Source organism: Bubalus kerabau, chromosome 12 (assembly GCF_029407905.1).
Source record: "Bubalus kerabau isolate K-KA32 ecotype Philippines breed swamp buffalo chromosome 12, PCC_UOA_SB_1v2, whole genome shotgun sequence".
Lineage (NCBI taxonomy): Eukaryota > Metazoa > Chordata > Mammalia > Artiodactyla > Bovidae > Bubalus > Bubalus kerabau.
Genome location: NC_073635.1, coordinates 74928514 through 74950110, shown reverse-complemented (window position 1 = coordinate 74950110; position 21597 = coordinate 74928514). Strand labels below are relative to the sequence as shown.

Genomic DNA, 21597 nt, shown 5'->3' with positions numbered 1-21597 from the left:
GATGCCATCCAAACATCTCATCCTCTGTCATCCCCTTATCCTCTTGCCCTCAATCCTTCCCAGCATCAGAGTCTTTTGCAATGAGTCAGCTCTTCACATCAGGTGGCCAAAGTATTGGAGCTTCAGCTTCAGCATCCATCCTTCCAATGAATATTCAGGGTTGATTTCCTTTTGGATTGACTGGCTTGATCTTGCAGTCCAAGAGACTCTCAAGAGTCTTTTCCAATACCATAGTTCAAAAGCAGCAATTTTTCAGCTCTCAGCCTTCTTTATGGTCCAGCTCTTACATCCATACTTGACAACTGGAAAAACCGTAGCTTTGACTATGTGGACTTTGGTCGGCAAAGTGACATCTCTGCTTTTCAATACTGTCCAGGTTTGTTATAGCTATTCTTCCAAGGAGCAAGCATTTTCAATTTTGTGGCTGCAGTCACCATCCACAGTGATTTTGGAGCCCAGGAAAATAAAGTCTGTCATTGTTTCTACTTTTTCCCCTTCTACTTGCCATGAAGTGATGGGACCAGATGCCACGATCTTCGTTTTTTGAATATTGAGTTTCAAGCCAGATTTTTCCCTCTCCTCTTTCACATTCATCAACAGGCTCTTTAGTTCCTCTTCACTTTCTGCCATTAAAGTGATTCAGTTCAGTTCAGTTCAGTCACTCAGTCATGTCCGACTCTTTGTGACCCCATGAACCGCAGCACACCAGCCCTCCCTGTCCATCACCAACTCCCAGAGTCCACCCAAACCCATGTCCATTGAGTCAGTGATGCCATCCAACCATCTCATCCTCTGTTGTCCCCTTCTCCTCCTGCCCTCAATCTTATGCAGCATCAGGGTCTTTTCATATGAGTCAGTTCTTTGCATGAGGTGGCCAAAGTATGAGAGTTTCAGCTTCAACATCAGTCCTTCCAATGAACACCCAGGACTGATCTCCTTTAGGATGGACTGGCTGGGTCTCCTTGCAGTACAAGGGACTCCCAAGAGTCTTCTCCAACACCACAGTTTAAAAGCATCAATTCTTCATCGCTCAGCTTTCCTTATAGTCCAACTCTCACATCCATACATGACCATTGGAAAAACCATAGCCTTGACTAGACGGACCTTTGTTGACAAAGAAATGTCTCTGCTTTTTAATATGCTGTCTAGGTTGGTCATAACTTTCCTTCCAAGGAGTAAGCATCTTTTGATTTCATGGCTGCTGTCACCATCTGCAGTGATTTTGGAGCCCAGAAAAATAAAGTCTGACACTGTTTCCCCATCTATGTGCCATGAGGTTATGGGACCGGATGCCATGATTTTAGTTTTCTGAATGTTGAGCTTTACGCCAACTTTTTCACTCTCCTCTTTCACTTTCATGAAGAGGCTCTTTAGTTTTCTTCACTTTCTGCTGTAAGGGTGGTGTCATCTGCATATCTTAGGTTATTGATATTTCTCCCTGCAATCTTGATTCCAGCTTGTGCTTCCTCCAGCCCAGCGTTTCTCATGATGTACTCTGCTTAGAAGTTAAATCAGCAGGGTGACAATATACAGCCTTGACGTACTCCTTTTCCTATTTAGAACCAGTCTGTTGTTCCATGTCCAGTTCTAATTGTTGCTTCCTGACCTGCATACATGTTTCTCAAGAGGCAGGTCAGATGGTCTGGTATTCCCATCTCTCAGAATTTTCCAGTTTATTGTGATCCACACAGTCAAAGGCTTTGGCATAGTCAATAAAGCAGAAATAGATGTTTTTCTGGAACTCTCTTGCTTCTTCAATGATCCAGTGGATTGGCAATTTGATCTCTGGTTCTTCTGCCTTTTATAAAACCAGCTTAAAGTGGTATCATCTGCATATCTGAGGTTGTTGATACTTCTTCCAGCAATCTTGATTCTACCTTGTGACTCATCCAGCCCAGCATTTCACATAATGTTTTCTGCATTTAAGTTAAATAAGCAGGGATGCCAGTCTGCAGCTTTGATGTACTGCTTTCCAAATTTTGAACCATTCTGTTGTTCCATATCTGGTTTTAACTGTTGCTTCTCTACCTGCATACAGGTTTCTCAGAAGGCAGGTAAGGTGGTCTCATATTCTTATCTCTTGAAGAATCTTCCACGGTTTGTTGTGATCCACACAGTCAAAGGCTTTAGTGTAGTCAATGAAGCAGAAATAGTTGTTTTTTCTGGAATTATCTTGCTTTTTCTATGAGCCAATCGATGTCGTCAATTGGATCTCTGGTTCCTTTGCCTTTTTTAAATGTAGCTTGTACTTTTGGATTTGAGCTGGTTATTCCAGCAGTTCCAGATACTTGTGAAGAGTGAGATCCCCTCTTGTTCCCACATGTGTGCCTCCCCTTTTTCTACACATTCATTGAAAGGAGCTGATTGAACTCTTTTCTCCTGCCAATATTCTTGTGGCATGGTTTACTTGAGCCTTCCAGGAGAAACTTAAATGGCCTACATGTGTTTCAAAATTCTCTCTTAAAGCCCAGAAGAGGCATATATTTCCAGAGTAATTTGCTTGTGGTTCCTACTGAAGCATATGAATGCTAATGCTATGCTAAGTCACTTCAGTCGTGTCTGACTCTGTGCGATCCCATAGATGGCAGCCCACCAGGCTCCCCGCCCCCGTCCCTGGGATTCTCCAGGCAAGAACACTGGAGTGGGTTGCCATTTCCTTCTCCAATGCACGAAAGTGAAAAGTGAAAGTGAAGTCGCTCTGTCATGTCCGACTCTTATCGACCCCATGGATTGCAGCCCAACAGGCTCCTCCGTCCATGGGATTTTCCAAGCAAAAGTACTGGAGTGGGGTGCATTGCCTTCTCCGGAAGCAGATGAATAGGAAGAGCTATTTAAATCAAAGCAGTTTTATTATGACACAGGTCCCATGGGTTTCAGATAATCCTGACCTTGCAGTTAGTAACGAGGTTCTGTGAGGCAGGTTGTCCTGACGCACAGGTGAGAGATCGTGGGGACCATCTGGTGCAGGATCAGAGGTGATATCTCCATGGAGAGAGGAGCCGCAGGCCCCAGGAGCTGACGTTGCCCTTGGATGTGTGGGAATGTTCTGTTCACACCTGTGGAGCAATTCCAGATCCTAGAAGACTGGTTTACCAATGGAGAAAATAGCTTGCTCTTTATTCTTCAGTGCACATTGGCACTGAAGACTGCACATGAAGATTGTAAGATTTTTTTCTTACAATTTTGCTTTAAGGCAGAAATAACTAACTGTGCTGTTGGTATTTCCCAGTATCACAGCAGGATTGACAATTTATCTAGCTCTCTTGATGTAAAATTTGTCAAATTATAGCTTCATTATTTTACTAAGCAGATATTACCAGGAAGGCCTTTAGGAAAATCAAATCTTCCTTTCTCTTCTTCAGTTTTTTCTTAAGAGGATGCACTTTAACACTTTCTTTGGTTAGTGTTCAATGGTCTCCAGATATTTTGCTATGTACTTTGTACAATGGAAAATTAATTTACCAATACTGTTTTGTGAACAGGTATTTGCAACCTTATTATTAATGATTACAGTGAAATTTGATTTTCTTGGATTTTAATTCTGTTTTATAAGCACAGGAATAAAATGAATAAAGTTCACAGTAATAACATTTACTATTTGGGCTCTTTAGGAACCTTTTTTATTCAGTGGAGCAATGAGGAAAAATTTGGATCCCTTCAATGTGCATGAGGATGAGGAGCTGTGGGATGCTTTAGAAGAGGTAATTTAACTTGTTAGCATCAGTATCTTTGTGTGTATATTTAAAGTATTGCAGGTAATTAAGGATACCCTATAAGTTTAACCGACTTTGTTTACCTCCTAGGAGAACATTGATGACGTGAGTGCACTTAAAATGTGTATACTGATGATGATGAAAGCCAACAATATAATGCCTCAAGTTTTCCATTTACCTTTTTCCCTAGAACCCAGAGCAACTAGACACATTTTTTTTTTTTTTTTGGCTTTAGCGGAGCACTAAACTAGATGTTAAAATTATGGATTCAAATTCTACTAGTGACCTAGTGAATTAATTACCCTAATAAGACTATAATATTCATTGTATTTCTCTGGTCTTAGGGAACATCTACTAAGTGGAGGCAATAATAGTTTTCCATTATTAACTAAAAGATAAATGAAATCATATGACTAAAATGCTGTGAAGTTTCACAAGAAAGTATTTATAAAGGTAAATTATACAGTTGGAATGTGATAATAATTATATATTGGCAATAATGTCATTTTTATGCTGCACAGTGAATGCAGGTAACAGTACTCTGGAGCTTTTGCCAAGTTTTTATAGAAATAGGTTCATTTTTGGAGGATGTTCTATTATTTGTGTAGTATTTTCCTTTGGATAACTTATTTGAATTTTCTTGAATGAAATGGATTTTGACTTTTAAGGTGCTATTGGTTTGTATTTTTTTTTCTTTTTTTCTTTATTTTTTTTAAATTTTATTTTATTTTTAAACTTTACAATATTGTATTAGTTTTGCCAAATATTTTAACACATATTATTTTATGTATTTTTCATAGTTGTGCAAATTGATCCTGAGCTATTAATGGCAGAAACTATCCAGACTTGTAAACCACAAACTTATAATTGCTCATAGGGCCTAGCTCAGTCTCTTGCTTTTAAAAATTAAGCACTTAATAAATCAGATCAGATCAGATCAGATCATTCGCTCAGTCGTGTCCGACTCTTTGCGACCTCATGAATTGCAGCACGCCAGGCCTCCCTGTCCATCACCAGCTCCCGGAGTTCACTGAGACTCATGGCCATTGAGTCAGTGATGCCATCCAGCCATCTCATCCTCTGTCATCCCCTTCTCCTCCTGCCCCCAATCCCTCCCAGCATCAGAGTCTTTTCCAATGAGTCAACTCTTTGCATGAGGTGGCCTAAGTACTGGAGTTTCAGCTTTAGCATCATTCCTTCCAAAGAAATCCCAGGGCTGATCTCCTTCAGAATGGACTGGTTGGATCTCCTTGCAGTCCAGGGGACTCTCAAGAGTCTTCTCCAACACCACAGTTCAAAAGCATCAATTCTTTGGCGCTCAGCCTTCTTCACAGTCCAACTCTCACATCCATACATGACCACTGGAAAAACCCTAGCCTTGACTTGACGAACCTTTGTTGGCAAAGTAATGTCTTTGCTTTTGAATATGCTATCTAGGTTGGTCATAACTTTCCTTCCAAGGAGTAAGTATCTTTTAATTTCATGGCTGCAGTCATCATCTATAGTGATTTTGGAGCCCAGAAAAATAAAGTCTGACACTGTTTCCCCATCTATTTCCCATGAAGTGATGGGACCAGATGCCATGATCTTCGTATTTGATCTCTTCATTCAGATAAGTGCAGCTTATTTATTTAAAAAAAAAATTGTGCTTTGTTTTTTTCAAAAATCCTAGTGACCAATTGCTCACCAACTCTCCATTCTGTCATTTAGTGTCACCCTTCTGAGAGATCTCTGAAATCTGTAGTATACAGATAAGCTGTAACTCTGAACAAGTAGATTTGAAGGACTAACAATTTCCTGCCAGTAATTCTGATTTCTGAAAGCATGTGGGCACTGAGTCTTTACATACCCACCCTGCTTTCCAACAACTGTGGGGGTTTTATTTTCCCAATTTGGATCAATTGTTTCAATTGATTCAATTGTCTACTTGAAAAGCAGTGGACCTCTGATTTCATTTAAATTTATGAGTCTTTCTACAGTGAAATTCTAGAAGAAAGAGGTGGGGAGAGCAGTGAACTATCAAATGTAAATAAAGATAGTATGATCCACTGCTGTCAAACTCACAGGGAAGATGTAATGGGGAAATTATCAGACATGTCATTATCATGACATTATCAGCTTAAAAAAGCTGGACATACTTGTAACTTATTTTCCTATTTGTTTCCAATCTTGAGATTTCTCTTCACAGATTTTCAGGTAGTAAAATTACTCGAGAATTTTAGAACACATTGTTACATAGGCAGTAAAGAAATATTAATTGGGAGACAAATTCTGTTGAAAACTATTTTAGAACTTGGCTCTAACTTCTATTTAAATCATCTGTAGGAGCCAAGCTTAGAATAAAATGTATTGACCTGTGCATTCTAAAAATGATAAAGTGGTTGAAATGGTAGATGATACTAAGATCCAGCTTTATTTAAACTATATTTGGAAGTTTCTGTAAATAGAAATAAACATGAGTATATTTCATAAATTGAAGTGTATGGTTTCCATGTGTTGCTTCTGGAATTGACCCTGTTACTTTAGTGATATCTCTTAGTGAGAAGTCATCTTATCATTCTTTTTCTCTAGGAATTCTTTCTTTATGATTTTGTTTTTTAATCTAAGATTTGGTATCCTAGTTTTTAGAAAATATACCAAATCTTTCATTGAAAAACATAAAAATGTTATAAAGAAATACTTCCTAGAGAAACACAATGATGGGATGATTTTTCAGTCTAAGGAATATCACTAGAGCAAAGAGGTCAATTTTTAGGTTGACTAAAACCCCCAATCACTGGTTTATAAATGACATCAAATTGGAAATGTGAACCAGACTCATACAGTTAGCCTAAGAGTAAGAATGCACTGCTATTTTCCTCTTTAAGAACTTCAGTTAAAAGTACAAGATGCTTTTTAATTTTTTTTAAGTCCCCTTAATTCTGTCTCCTTCTCCCTTGAAGGAGGTGGACATTCAAAAGGGAGACAGCTCAATGGATGCTGCCCATCTCACTTTGGTTATTTTTCAGGATATTCTGAAAATACATTTTTCATATACTGAAAAACAACAACAATATTTGGGCTTCCCAGGTGGCTCAGTGGTAAAGAATCCACCTGCAATTCAGGAGATGAGGATTTGATCCCTGGGTCAGGAGATCCCCTGGAAGAAATGGCAACCCATTCCAGTATTCTTACCTGGGAAATTCCATGGAGAGAAGAGCCTGGTGGGCTACATTTCACAGGATTGCAAGAGTTGGGCATGAATGAGTGACTAAACAACAACAACTATAAACTGAAGAAGGTTCACCAGAAATTAGTGCCGATTCAGTTCAGTTCAGTCACTCAGTCGTGTCCGACTCTTTGCGACTGCATGAATCGCAGCATGCCAGCCCTCCCTGTCCATCACCAACCCCCAGGGTTCACTCAGACTCACGTCCATCAACTCAATGATGCCATCCAGCCATCTCATCCTCTGTCATCCCCTTTTCCTCCTGCCCCCAATCCCTCCCAGCATCAGAGTCTTTTCCAATGAGTCAGCTCTTCGCATGAGGTGGCCAAAGTACTGGAGTTTCAGCTTCAGCACCTTTCCCTTTAAAGAAATCCCAGGGCTGATGTCCTTCAGAATGGACTGGTTGGATCTCCTTGCAGTCCAAGGGACTCTCAAGAGTCTTCTCTAACACCACAGTTCAAAAGCATCAATTCTTCGGCGCTCAGCTTTTTTCACAGTCCAACTCTCACATCCGTACATGACCACTGGAAAAACCATAGCCTTGACTAGACGGACGACTGGGGCACCTTAAAAGCAAATGCAGCTCTCCTAATATAACAGGAATAGTGACTGAAGATGAAGCACAAAGGTTAAAAGAGCACAGTAGATAAAACTCTGGAAATGAGCCATCAATGTTTGCTTCTGTTAAAAACCAAAACAGCTTAAACTCTGGGATATGCTATTAAGAGTGTGGTATGTCATGTCAAAACTGGGAAGAAAGCATGCAGTTAAATGTTTGACATTGATAGTGTCTCTGTTAGGACACAAGTGTGTCTCATCACACAGGAAACCAAGATACAGAAACCTGGGCTTTAGCAGCCTGTACATCTGGAACCACGTGGTTCAGTCCTTGCAGTGGGACAGGTCACATGTCCATTTGCCGGGGCCTTGTATTCAGGTGAACAGGCTGTCCCTTTACTTACTTTACTGCCGGTCCTGCTCTAGTAAAAGCTCTTCCCCATCTGTTGATTGCATTTAACTGTCTCATTCCAGCCCACACCAGCCTTTCTTTTTGAGAAGTAAGAAGGTTCCGCAAAATATAGAAACAATCTGACATCTATGTTAACTTCTTGTTAGAGGCATTGGCACCCGGTTGGTAGATGCCATACACACAGTAGGTTACTCTGAAAATGTTTATGATGATAGAAATGGGGTGTCTTACAAGTTCAGTTTATTAGTTTCAGCTTGGCTGCAGTTTTGCTCAAAAATTATCTGAAGATCAGAACAAATTCAAATGTACACAATCAAAAATAATTCTGTTACTTGGCTGTATTATTTTGATTAGTTTTACTTGCTCTGTCTCCCTTAAATTATAAGTTTTCAAAATGGTTTCCACAGTTTAGAAGTATGATGTTATGATATCTTGAAACCAGTTAATTGTTATAAGGAACATATTTATTTTACAATTAATGACATTTCATAAAAATAGAATTACATATGAATCATCTGTATACATGGGTTTATTTCCTAATTTATAGGAACAGATATGTCACAGGTTGAGATGAACTTGTAACTTCATTCATGCCATTAACAAATATCTATGAAGAGCTTTTTAGATAGGCAGTGTTTAAGATTCTGGGGCTCTCACAGTCATCAAAAGAGGCAAAGTCTCTACCCTTTTGGAACTTGTATTCTCATGGAGAAGATGAAAAACAAGCTAATGCATGTGTAATAAAGTCTCAGTACTGACACATGCAAAGGAGAGAAATAAAGCAGGAAGGACATGAGGAGAGATCGTTGTTGTTTAATCACTAACTCTTTGTGATGCCATGGATTATAGTCCTCCGAGCTCCTTTGTCCATTGGATTTTCCAGGCAAGAATCCTGGAGTGGGTTGCCATTTCCTTTTCTGGAGGATCTTCCCGACCTAGGGGTCGAACCCCTTGTTTCCTGCATCTTCTCCATTGCCAGGCGGATTCTTTACCACTGAGCCACCAGGGAGGCTGGAAGAGAGACTAGCTGACAGCTATATTAATTATGAGCAATATCTATTGATCTCTTTATTTCAAGCACTGTTGAAAATTCTACACATACTGATTTATTTTATACTCTGATGATCTTAGGAGGTGGATACCTTTATTGTTTCATTAAAGAGAGACTTCATATTCATATCATTCTCCTAACCATCCCTAATTCATAAAGGAAGACAGAATCTCAGAAAACAGTGCCTTCTGAAAATCATTTTCTCACAGCCTTTATTCATTGTCAGGCTGATATGGACAACCTGGAAGGGAGTCAAAAACCAGATTTGTGATGAGATATCATTTGAGTCAGGGGCCAGTATGAGATTGTTTCTTCAGAGTCAGGATGTCACTCTTAAAAAAGATTGCTTTCCATATACAAGGATTGCCAAGGTCAACTAAGAAAGAAAAGTGATAAAAGCCTTGCCACTGTCACACTTCTGATCAGTCCCATCACCTGGGTGAGTATCTATGAACATGTTTCATAGAATACTCAATAAACCCTCTTCCTTGTAACTGGGAGCAATAATTAAACTGAAATCTTCCATTTTCTCATTTTCAGTTCAAGTGCTTGGTCCAGAATCTAAATTTTTCACTTTAGAGTTTGTGTACCTTTCATGCAAATGCTAAATACCAATACCATATTTAATCCTAACTCAGGATTTCCCTTTCTCAGGATTGGACTCCATCAGGAGCACAATTCAGAATCCTACTTATAGAGCTGCTCCAGCATTTAGGATACCATGAAAACATTGCACACTCACCCTTGATGTTTCATTATTTGACATTGTAGTTCTGCATCCCTGCTAATTGGCCTTCACTCATCAATCTCTTAATCTCTTAACCTGAAGTATATTTACTTTTTGTTCTTTAATTATAAGTTTAGCCTGAGTTTGATTCTTGTTCTATTTATTTCTCCAAAACAAATATTCATTAAACTGACCCCTACCACACAATATAGTTTCAGATTAATTTTGGTGGTTAAAAGGATTTTTTAATTTTATGATTATGATTTTATGAAGATAGATTAATATGAATACCACCCATAGCCATAGTCAGGGGAAAATAAGATGTTTTGTTTTGTCTCGTTTTTCCCCTTAATTTACATTCACTGCCAAACATTTATGACATTGAATAAAATGTATGTGAGTGGTAGTTATTGTGTTAAACTTGGGAAAGAATCATCACCAAAATAGGCTCAAGGTTTGCTGAGGTATGAGGCGCAGTTTGCATTCTTTAAATTTATATTTTTTAAACATTTGGACCTTCCAAAATGGTAAAGTGCTGACAAGATTGTATATTTAGAGAACCATACGTCCTGCAATATTTTTTTAAAGAAAGTTTAGTATACCCTTTAGTGTACCAACTCCTATGTAAAATGTCCTTTGGGAAACTTAACCAGAAAGATCCTTTTAACCTTTCTGTTCAAATCACATTGGGAGAAATAGCTTCACTTTTTGAGACTTCCTTAACTAATCCCTAGATGTCCTGTGGCAGGGATGTCTGTGGCAGGGATAGGGGACACTGAGATCTTTCTGTGCTGGGTTGACTCCACCATCTTTCTCAGTGAACGTTCATTGGAAAGAGCTCTCTCCATCACCTGGCTGTACATGTACAATACATAAGAAGTCCTGAGGATATCAAAGCTCTAACGTCTAAGAGGATGGTCTACTACAGTAGAGTTGGTTTAGAAAATTGTCATTCTTTCTGTATCCATAGGTACAACTTAAAAAAGCAATCGAAGATCTTCCTGGTAAAATGGATAGTGAATTAGCAGAATCCGGGTTGAACTTGAGTGTTGGACAGAGACAACTGGTGTGCCTTGCCAGGGCTATTCTCAAGAAAAGTCACATACTGATTATTGACAAAACCACATCAAACGTGGATCCAAGGTATGGAGCTGAGGCCTGGAAACCTTGAATCTAACTTGTAAATGTGGTAAATGGAAAACATTTAGTGATGCTTAAAAATGTTTCTAAGTGCTCTCTTGGCCCCATGGATATCTGTTGATAATATTATTTCCAGAAAACAAAAGAAGAAACCAAGACATGTTACATATATAGTGCTAATGTTGTTATGAGGCATCCTAAGAGAGCTAGATTCCTGTATCCAGCTCCCGAGAGTTTCTAGCAATTTTGAGGGAGGACTATTTTCCATCATTTTATGAAAAATAGTAAATTTTTAAATATACTTTTTACACTTAGCTTTTCAGGAAGAAGACTATATATTAAAGTATTGATTAAAAACATTATAAAAATATCATATGATATTTTTAGGTCTTAAGTCTGCTTTTCCTGTCTTACTGAACTATATAAACTTCTTTTATTCTAGAACTGAAGAGTTAATACAAAAAAAAATTCGTGAGAAATTTGCCCACTGCACTGTGCTAACCATCACACACAGATTGAATACTATTATTGACAGTAACAAGATAATGGTAAGACCTTCACGTGTGGAATTTCAGGCATTTCCATTTACATTCAATTTTTCAATGTATTTTTTCTTTGTAAAACATGATAGAAACCTCCAATAAGTCAATTTTCTTTAATTTTTCTTCATTCCTGATAATAGCTCAGGTGCTTAATGATACTTTCAGAAGTTGCTATTAAGAAATAGATCAAATAATTTTATATAAAAGGTTTATTTAAATTGTCATTATTCTTTAAGATGGCCAACCATGAAAATATTGCAAATTTAAGACATATCTTCATATTTCAGAGTGGTAAAGGACACAGTCATATTTGCTATGTCACAGTTTTAGCATTTTTGGATTCCCTTAATCAAAAAATTAACCTTTCATTAAGACTGACAGGAGGTTTTGTGTAAAGTTGCAGAATTTCTTAGCTGTTGCTGTTAGAGGGGATTCTATGAGAAAAAAAAAAAGTATTTCAACAGAAAGAATTTAATACAGGAAACTCGTTTCATAGGAACTGAAGGGATGGAAAAATGATAGGAAACACTAGAATAGTAATTTTAGGAGATAGCTACTATCTCCAGACCTAAGAACTCAGAATAGAGGTCCCAAGAGTCAGTGCTCAGACCTCTAAGGAGAGTTCACTGTCCAGTTTCTCATCATATTCATGAGGGAGCACAGTGAGGCTAGTAGAAGTTCCATGGGCTAATAGAAACTGGGAGCTGGAGTCAGGTCTCACTGCTGAGGTGATGCAGGAGTAGCAAAAACCAAGTTCCATTTGTTCTGATTTGCACCTTGAGTGTCCCTCTGGTGCCCCCTACTGGCAGAACATAACAAAAGCCATCTGACCAAGGAGCCTCTAAAATGTGATTTGCAGAGAACCAGCCACTGCATCAGAGTTGAGAATGTAAAAAGAAAAGTAGATCAGAGGTTGAGAGACTGTAGATAAACAACCAGCAAGTCTCTCACACAATAGATCTGGGCACTGCGCACAGGGCAGGCTCCAAGCTTTGGTCTCTGGATATCTGTCTAGTTTCTTCCTGTCAGGTTTGAATGGGTCTTATTCCTTAGTAATTTAATATTTCCTTCCTTGGCTTTGGGCTTCCCTGGTGGTTCAGATGGTAAAGAATCTGCTTGCAATGTAGGAGACCCGGGTTTGATCCCTGGATTGGGAAGAACCCCTGGAGACGGGAATGGCAACCCACTCCAGTGTTCTTGCCTGGAGAATTCCATGGACAGAGGAGCCTGGCGAACTACAGTCCATGGGGTCATGAAGAGTCAGACACGACTGAATTTCCTTCCTTCTTTTCTCCTCTCTATTGCTTTTCTTTCTTTCTCTGTCCTTTCCCTCTGTTGCTTGCTAAGTTTCAATAAATCTTAGGATGTGTATTTGTAAAATGATAGGGAAGACATGCCCCTAAGGAAAACCTTTAACTGCAAATAAGCCCAGAGAATGCAAACTATTTTCAGGCTAACCCCCAGCCTGTCGCAATGAGCTGACTTCATTCATCTTACAAATGCTAACCACTGTCATAAGAAACCACAGTCTTCAGTGATGCCAATTAGTGATGAAGTAAATAGATACAGCCAACACAGTTCATAATAAGGAACAGATGGAGTTAATCAGGGGTTTTGATGGTCCAAACTAAACTAATAATTTGTAATAAATGGTCAGTAATATTCAAATGTACTTATGTCCAGTGATAATTGAGCTGTCTTTTTTGACTTCTTGGGGAGTTCCTGGATTATCACCTCCCACCCTACTTTCCATGCATTGTCAGGTGGGATCATCAGTGGGGAACTAAGTAGATACCAGGCTGTCAGCACTGAGGCAGTGCCTGTAGCCTCACTCTCCTGAGCTGGACATGCACAGGAGCGAGCTCTGGGGAGGCAGATAACAGGAGTGGGGCATCCTCAACCAAAGGGATGCTCTAGGCTCCAAGCAGTGTGTCTGGTCACCTGGACTAAAATATCTCAGTCGGAAGTAGGCCTCTCCTGCAGAGTTTTGTGAGGGACCAAGTGACATTCCAAGATTACAGGACAGTGACTCTTAAATTCTAGAAATGTTGTTCAGTATCCAGCATCCTTAGTCCCTCAGTTTGTGTTCTTGAGTGCTAATTGGAAAAGTAACATTTTATTTCTACTCTTTACCTGTCCCTTTGTTATTCTCACCTCTCAGCATTGCATTTCCCAGACTGTCCCCCAATGCACCCTTGTTCCACAATAAATGAAAGATGCTGTGAAGTTTACTTGTTTCAAGCCCTTTGTCAGGCATTAGAGGCAGCAAGAGAAAGGTGACTTGATCCCAGCTCATTTAGGGGTCTGTTCAAATTTTAAATCTTTTCTTCTAAATGTACCCTAGAGATTTCTGTTTGGTTTTTGGTACTACAATATTAATGGTAATTTAATCTTCCTTTCTTGCTTCATTGCCACAAAACAGTGGAACAAGACAGACAAATTGGAAATTCTCTTTTTCCTAATACTCACACTGTCTCTACATTAAAGGCTTCTTCCTGTAGTTTTTAGGATTGGCTGGTTGTTTGTGGTGTTTTCTCTTCAGCACAGCTTTTCCCTCTAGTCCTTGCACACTTAAGTCTTCATATCACCTGAATTCTGCCTAGTAGTGCGAACAAAGAAGCATGTGACAATCTGCCATTGTTCTAACAGTGTTGCCTGTGGTCAGCATTTTCACTGTCTGCACTTAGAGAATGCTCCAGAAATGAGTGATGAAGGACCAAAACCAGAGCCAAGTAACTTAGGCTACCCCTTTTCTGTTTATAGGCAATCTTATAATAATTGACTTAAATTCTAGTTTTCACCCTTCTTTTATAAGCTTACCTGGCTACAGTTAGAGCATTCAGAAGAGAAAAGCTCCAACAACATGCCTAGACAATATTATGTAATAACTTATACAGGAAAAGACTCTATAAAGGTATGGATAAAAAATAAAAATAAGAAAGAATGGGTATTTGTATATGTGTAACTAATTAACTTTGTTGTACACCTGAAACTAACACAACATTGCAGATAAACTTTTTAAAAACTATCTAAAAAAAACATGCCACAAGATTTCATTCAAGCTTTCAGAGGAAAAGATAACTAATGTGGACATAGAAAACACAATCGGGGATGGGAAATACTTTATGAGGGGACACATACATGCAAACTCAGCAGCTTTGGGAGAGCATCTGTGGAGGTGGCTGTGACCCGGCCTCCCCCCAGGGAAAAGAATGATTTATTATTTCATAACCTAAGAAAGGGTTTTGAGTTAATACTTGCTACATTGTCTCATCACTGAGTAAATCACAGGTATATTCCAAGGAAGGATCCATTTTCCAAGGTTGGTAACTATCCTAGTGTCACCTGGCAGCCAAAACAGAGGTCTGACACTCAGACCTTCCCCTCCCCACTCTACTTGTCACTAAGTGAAATTTCTCTTCATTGCTGTCTGCCATATTGAGAGCTGCTCCCAGTATGTCATTCTTATCAGACTTTACCTCCATCCCATCCCCACCCACCACTGACTCTTCCTGCAGCCATTCTATTATCACTGATGGCATCCTGCCAAGGAAAATGAATTAAATTATCTTGCAGTGGGTCCACTTAATTTTTATGTCTAGGACAGCTACCTGGAATATCTGCTGCTACACAGATCTGATAAACACATCTTCATTGAGCTTATGTAACTGACTCAGCCAATATGACGTATTTTTGCTTACCCTACCAGAAAGTGACAGTAATTTGAGGTTGGCATTCCTGGGGTGGGCCTGGGATTGAGGGATGGTTACTATACCAACTTGAATATATGGTTTAATTTATAGTTTAACTTGGGTTATGGGAAGAGTGAACACGTTGGGGGGGGCGGCTAGTGGGTTACAGGAGCCTTTTCTTATAAAGGATGTTAAAATAAAAATTCAAAACTATAGCTATTTTTCTGTTCATAAAGAGAATTTGGAGCCACTTTATGTTTATGTGTTCTGAAATATCTAGAATCTTTGATCAAACCGGTAAATATAAAGGCTAAGTTGGTAAAATTGTATTTTTGGCTTTTATTCAGTTTGTGTCCCATCTCAGCTCTTGTAGCCCTTGATGTGAGTCTTGGCCACACTTCACTCCTGCTTCTCTCAATTCCTCCTCCTCTCTCTCTCTTTTCTTCTTTATCTTTTCCAGTATTTGGCATAAATGAGTTTGAAGCCTCTATCCTCAGCCCTGGTTTGTCCCTCCCTCATTTCCCCTCTCACTCTCCCTCTTGTCCACAGTCATCAATCTGAGGCATGTGGTCCTCCAGGTCTACATCCCTCATCCTATCATCCCTGTATCCCCTTCCTTAGCTGTTCCCCATGCCAGCTGGACTCATCCTCCCCTTGATCTCACCCTGTAGTCTTGACAAACGACACCATTAGGCACTCACCCAGTCACACCCTGAATTTAGTTTCATTTATATTGAACTTTCAACTGGCATGTACTGTGTGTTTGTTACTTATCATGTATAACACCACGGCCCTGAGATGCAAGAGCAAATAAGGAAAACTGCATAGCCCTGCCCTTAAGGAGCTGCCAGGCTCTCTAATTATTAGTGATGTTGAATGTATTTTCAGTGCCTATTGGCCATCTGGGGAGTTCCTTTTACATACTGTTCATAATGTTTCATACTGTTCATGGGGTTCTCAAGGCAAGAATACTGAAGTGGTTTGCCATTCCCTTCTCCAGTGGACCACATTCTGTCAGATCTCTCCACCATGACCTGCCCTTCTTGGGTTGCCCCAGGGGCATGGCTTAGTTTCATTGAGTTAGACAAGGCTGTGGTACTAGTGTGATTATATTGACTAGTTTTCTGTGAATATGGTTTCAGTGTGTCTGCCCTCTGATGCCCTCATGCAACACTTACCATCTTACTTGGGTTTCTCTTACCTTGGACATGGGGTATCTCTTCATGGCTGCTCCATCAAAGCGCAGCCACTGCTCCTTGCCTTGGATGAGACGAGGGGTATCTCCTCACCACCGCCCTTCCAGACCTTCAACGTGGGATAGCACCTCTAGGCCCTCCTGCGCCCACGCAGCCACAGCTCCTTGGATGTGGGGTTGGCCCTCCTGGCCGCCGCCCCTGGCTTCAGGCATGGGGTTGGTCCTCCCGGCCACTGCCCCTGGCCTCAGGCATGGGGTAGCTCCTCCCGGCCGCCACCCCTGACCACGGACATGGGGTCGACATTCTAGGAATCAGCGAACTCAAATGGACTGGAATGGGTGAATTTAACTCAGATGACCATTATATCTACTACTGTGGGCAGGAATCCACCAGAAGAAATGGAGTAGCCATCGGGGTCAACAAAAGAGTCCAAAATGCAGTACTTGGATGCAATCTCAAAAACAACAGAATGATCTCTGTTCATTTCCGAGGCAAACCATTCAATATCACAGTAATACAAGTCTATGCCCCAACCAGTAATGCTGAAGAAGCTGAAGTTGAACGCTTCTATGAAGACCTACAAGACCTTTTAGAACTAACACCTAAAAAAGATGTCCTTTTCATTATAGGGGTCTGGAATACAAAAGTAGGAGGTCAAAAACACCTGGAGTAACAGGCAAATTTGGCCTTGGAATGCGGAATGAAGCAGGGCAAAGACTAATAGAGTTTTGCCAAGAAAATGCACTGGTCATAGCAAATACCCTCTTCCACCAACACAAGAGAAGACTCTACACATGGATATCACCAGATGGTCAACACCGAAATCAGATTGATTATGTTCTTTGCAGCCAAAGATGGAGAAGCTCTATATAGTCAACAAAAACAAGACCAGGAACTGACTGTGGCTCAGATCATGAACTCCTTATTACCAAAATCAGACTTAAATTGAAGAAAGTAGGGAAAATCATTAGACCATTCAGATATGACCTAAATCAAATCCCTTATGATTATACAGTGGAAGTGAGAAATAGATTTAAGGGCCTAGATCTGATAGATAGAATGCCTGATGAACGATGGAATGAGGTTTGTGACATTGTACAGGAGACAGGGATCAAGACCATCCTCATGGAAAAGAAATGCAGAAAAACAAAATGGCTGTCTGGGTAGGCCTTACAAATAGCTGTGAAAAGAAGAGAAGCAAAAAGTAAAGGAGAAAAGGAAAGATATAAGCATGTGAATGCAGAGTTGCAAAGAATAGCAAGAAGAGATAAGAAAACCTTCCTCAGCAATCAATGCAAAGAAATAGAGGAAAACAACAGAAAGGGCAAGACTAGAGATCTCTTCAAGAAAATTAGAGATACCAAGGGAACATTTAATGCAAAGATGGGCTCAATAAAGGACAGAAATGGTATGGACCTAACAGAAGCAGAAGATATTAAGAAGAGGTGGCAAGAATACACAGAAGAACTGTACAAAAAGGATCTTCATGACCCAGATAATCACGATGGTGTGATCACTGACCTAGAGCCAGACATCCTGGAATGTGAAGTCAAGTGGGCCTTAGAAAGCATCACTACAAAAGCTAGTGGAGGTGATGGAATTCCAGTTGAGCTATTTCAAATCCTGAAAGATGATGCTGTGAAAGTGCTGCACTCAATATGCCAGCAAATTTGGAAAACCCAGCAGTGGCCACAGGACTGGAAAAGGTCAGTTTTCATTCCAATCCCAAAGAAAGGCAATGCCAAAGAATGTTCAAACTACCGCACAATTGCACTCATTTCACACGCTAGTAAAGTAGTGTTCAACGTTCTCCAAGCCAGGCTTCAGCAATACGTCAACCGTGAACTTCCTGATGTTCAAGCTGGTTTTAGAAAAGGCAGAGGAACCAGAGATCAAATTGCCAACATCGGCTGGATCATGGAAAAAGCAAGAGAGTTCCAGAAAAACATCTATTTCTGCTTTATCGACTATGCCAAAGCCTTTAACTGTGTGGATCACAATAAACTGTGGAAAATTCTGAAAGAGATGGGAATACCAGACCACCTGATCTGCGTCTTGAGAAATTTGTATGCAGGTCAGGAAGCAACAGTTAGAACTGGACATGGAACAACAGACTGGTTCCAAATAGGAAAAGGAGTACGTCAAGGTTGTATATTGTCACCATGCTTATTTAATTCATATGCAGAGTACATCATGAGAAATGCTGGACTGGAAGAAACACAAGCTGGAATCAAGATTGCTGTGAGAAATATCAATCACCTCAGATATGCAGATGACACCACCCTTATGGCAGAAAGTGAAGAGGAACTCAAAAGCCTCTTGATGAAAGTGAAAGTGGAGAGTGAAAAAGTTGGCTTAAAGCTCAACATTCAGAAAACGAAGATCATGGCATCCGGTCCCATCACTTCATAGGAAATAGATGGGGAAAGAGTGGAAACAGTGTCAGACTTTATTTGTTTGGGCTCCAAAATCACTGCAGATGGTGACTGCAGCCATGAAATTAAAAGACACTTACTCCTTGGAACAAAGTTATGGCCAACCTAGATAGCATATTCAAAAGCACAGACATTACTTTGCCAACAAAGGTCCGTGTAGTCAAGGCGATGGTTTTTCCTGTGGTCATGTATGGATGTGAGAGTTGGACTGTGAAGAAAGCTGAGCGCCGAAGAATTGATGCTTTTGAACTGTGGTGTTGGAGAAGACTCTTGAAAGTCCCTTGGACTGCAAGGAGATCCAATCAGTCTATTCTGAAGATCAGCCCTGGGATTTCTTTGGAAGGAATGATGCTAAAGCTGTACTTTGGCCACCTCATGCGAAGAGCTGACTCATTGGAAAAGACTCTGATGCTGGGAGGGATTGGGGGCAGGAGGAGAAGGGGACGACAGAGGATGAGATGGCTGGATGGCATCACTGGCTCGATGGACGTGAGTCTGAGTGAACTCCTAGAGTTGGTGATGGACAGGGAGGCCTGGCGTGCTGTGATTCATGGGGTCACAAAGAGTCGGACACGACTGAGCGACTGAACTGAACTGAACTGATTGGCCATCTGTATGTCTTCTTTAGAGAAATATCTGTTTCATTCTTCTGGCCATTTTTTATTGGGTTGTTTGTTTCTTTTTTCTCCTACTTCTGCCCCCTCCTGTTTGTTTTGTGATATTGCATTGTATGACCTTTTTGTGTATTTTGGGTATTAACCCCTTGTTGACTGTATCAGTTGTAAATATTTTATCTCATTCCATATATTTTCTTTTCATTCCGTTGGTGGTTTCCTTTTCTGTGAAAAATCTTTTAAGTTTAATTAGATCTTGTTGTTTATATTTGCTTGTATTTATTTTTCCCTGGGAGACTAATTTAAGAAAATATTGATAGAATTTACGTCCGAGAATGTTTTGCCTATGTTCTCTTATCATGTTTTTTATTTAGGTCTTTAAACCATTCTGAGCTTCTTTTTGTTTATAGTGTGCAATAGTGTTCTCATTTCATTGATTTCCATGTAGCTGTCCAGCTTTCCCAGTACTACTTATTGAAAAGATGGTCTTCTCTCCATTATATAGTCTTGTCTATTCTCTTGTAGATTAATTGTTGGTATGTTGAAACCTATGTTTTAAAATTGCATTTTTCTTTTTCTTCAACATTGGGAGAGGAGTAGTTATGTTCTATCATGCTATACTTAAGTAAAATTACACATTTGGAGCATCAAAATTGGCTTGCCAAGTTACAGACCATTTAAATTATTATTTGGATGTGACAGGTTCAGTTATTCTTGAACTCATTTGAGAAAGCTACCCTTAGTAATGATTGATAGTGGTAAACAAAAGGTTAAGAGGAAAATGGCCTTTATGAGACGTAAATGTTATGTCTCATAACTTTATGAGAATTAAATGTTTTCAATTAAATACCATGGTATCAAATTAACTGCAACACCTAGATGTGGAAAAACAACCTGTGTTCAGTTTAGAGTTTCAGCCTATTCTCTTGAACATTTACTCTAAACATGACCTAGTGAAGAAGTAAGTACCACTTAACATCAGAAATATTTTTATAGCTGTGCCATTTGGGCCCATTGTTTTAGACTTTTTTTCCCCTCCAAAATCATTAACCAAAGTCACTAATAAGTAGAAAGACCAAGTTAAGAGGACCCTCCTCTCCCTTTTAATTTTCACTTAGTGAACATATCACTATGCAGTAAAAGGGTTGAAAGTCAGGCAGCTCAAGAAAGAAAGAAAAAGAAGCAGATAAAGATAATTTGTGAAAACAGATTTAGATCCTTGGCAATTCAGATTGGGCTGCCCCTGTGTTCTGTGTGGGTCGTGATCACTAGAATTTGAAGCTCAACTTTTTATTTGCTTCTTTAGTCTTATCCAAAGAGAAAATTGAATTCCTAGAGATTTCTTCTGTGCAGAGCAATTCTGCTAAAGTTGATTATGTAGCAGCTCTTTGCCAGTCTTTCACTCTTAAAAAATAAACTACAACAAAAGCCAACTTCAAGAAGCATCTTAACCTCTCCAATGAGAGGTTTTGCCTGTCTTAGCAGCTGATGTAATCCAGGACCCTAAAGCAATTCTGGAAGCATTTTCTTTTTTCCCCAAATGTTGCTCAGATTCTGTCAAACCAGCTTGACAGTTAATTTGCTGTCAGGTCATTGCCATCTGGTTTGTATGATATCAACTTTTTAAATTAATTGATTTTCTTGAATTAAGAAATTTCCCAACTCTGTATATAAGTAGCCCTTAAAGCTCAGAGTCTAAGCTGAAAGCAATAATGGTAACAACCCTAAATGTCCTTGGCAGAATATAAAGTGCCCATAGTCATAATCAAAAACTTTCATTTTCCTCATTTCCTATAACATAGTAATAAAAGGTTGGGTTAGGCCTTTGTCTCCCTCTTAAAACAGGGTGAAAGTGAAAGTCGCTCAGTCCTGCCTGACTCTTTGCCACCCCATGGGCTATAGCCCTCCAGGCTCCTCTGTTCAGGGAATTCTCAAGGCAAGAATACTGGAGTGAGTATCCTTTCCCTTCTCCAGGGGATCTTTCCAACCCGGGGATTGAGCTAAGGTCTCCCACATTGCAGGCGGATTCTTTACCTTCTTAACCACCAGGGAAGCCCAAGAAACTGGAGTGGGTAGCTTATCCCTTCTCCAGGGGGTCTTACTGAGCCAGAGATCAAACTGGGGTCTCCAGTATTGCAGGTGGATTCTTTACCAGCTGAGCTACCAGGGAAGCCCTTAAAACAGGGTAATCAAACCTTTTAAATACCATTCAATCCTACCACCCAAATAGATTCTCTCTATTCTCCCTGTCCTGCCCTTTTAGAAATACTGTCGAAGTTCTAATATGTTACTGAGAAACCTTGTGCATT

At 39.8% G+C, this 21597-nt stretch overlaps 1 protein-coding gene across 1 annotated transcript in view; it reads left to right on the top strand.

The window, feature by feature from the left end:
• LOC129624177 (ATP-binding cassette sub-family C member 4-like) overlaps window positions 1–21597 on the top strand; it is a 164348-nt gene that overhangs the window by 130395 nt on the left and 12356 nt on the right. The window contains exons 27-29 of the mRNA XM_055541873.1: window positions 3612–3701; window positions 10640–10812; window positions 11252–11357. Coding sequence (XP_055397848.1) covers window positions 3612–3701; window positions 10640–10812; window positions 11252–11357 — 369 coding nt within the window. The remainder of the gene's footprint in view (window positions 1–3611; window positions 3702–10639; window positions 10813–11251; window positions 11358–21597) is intronic.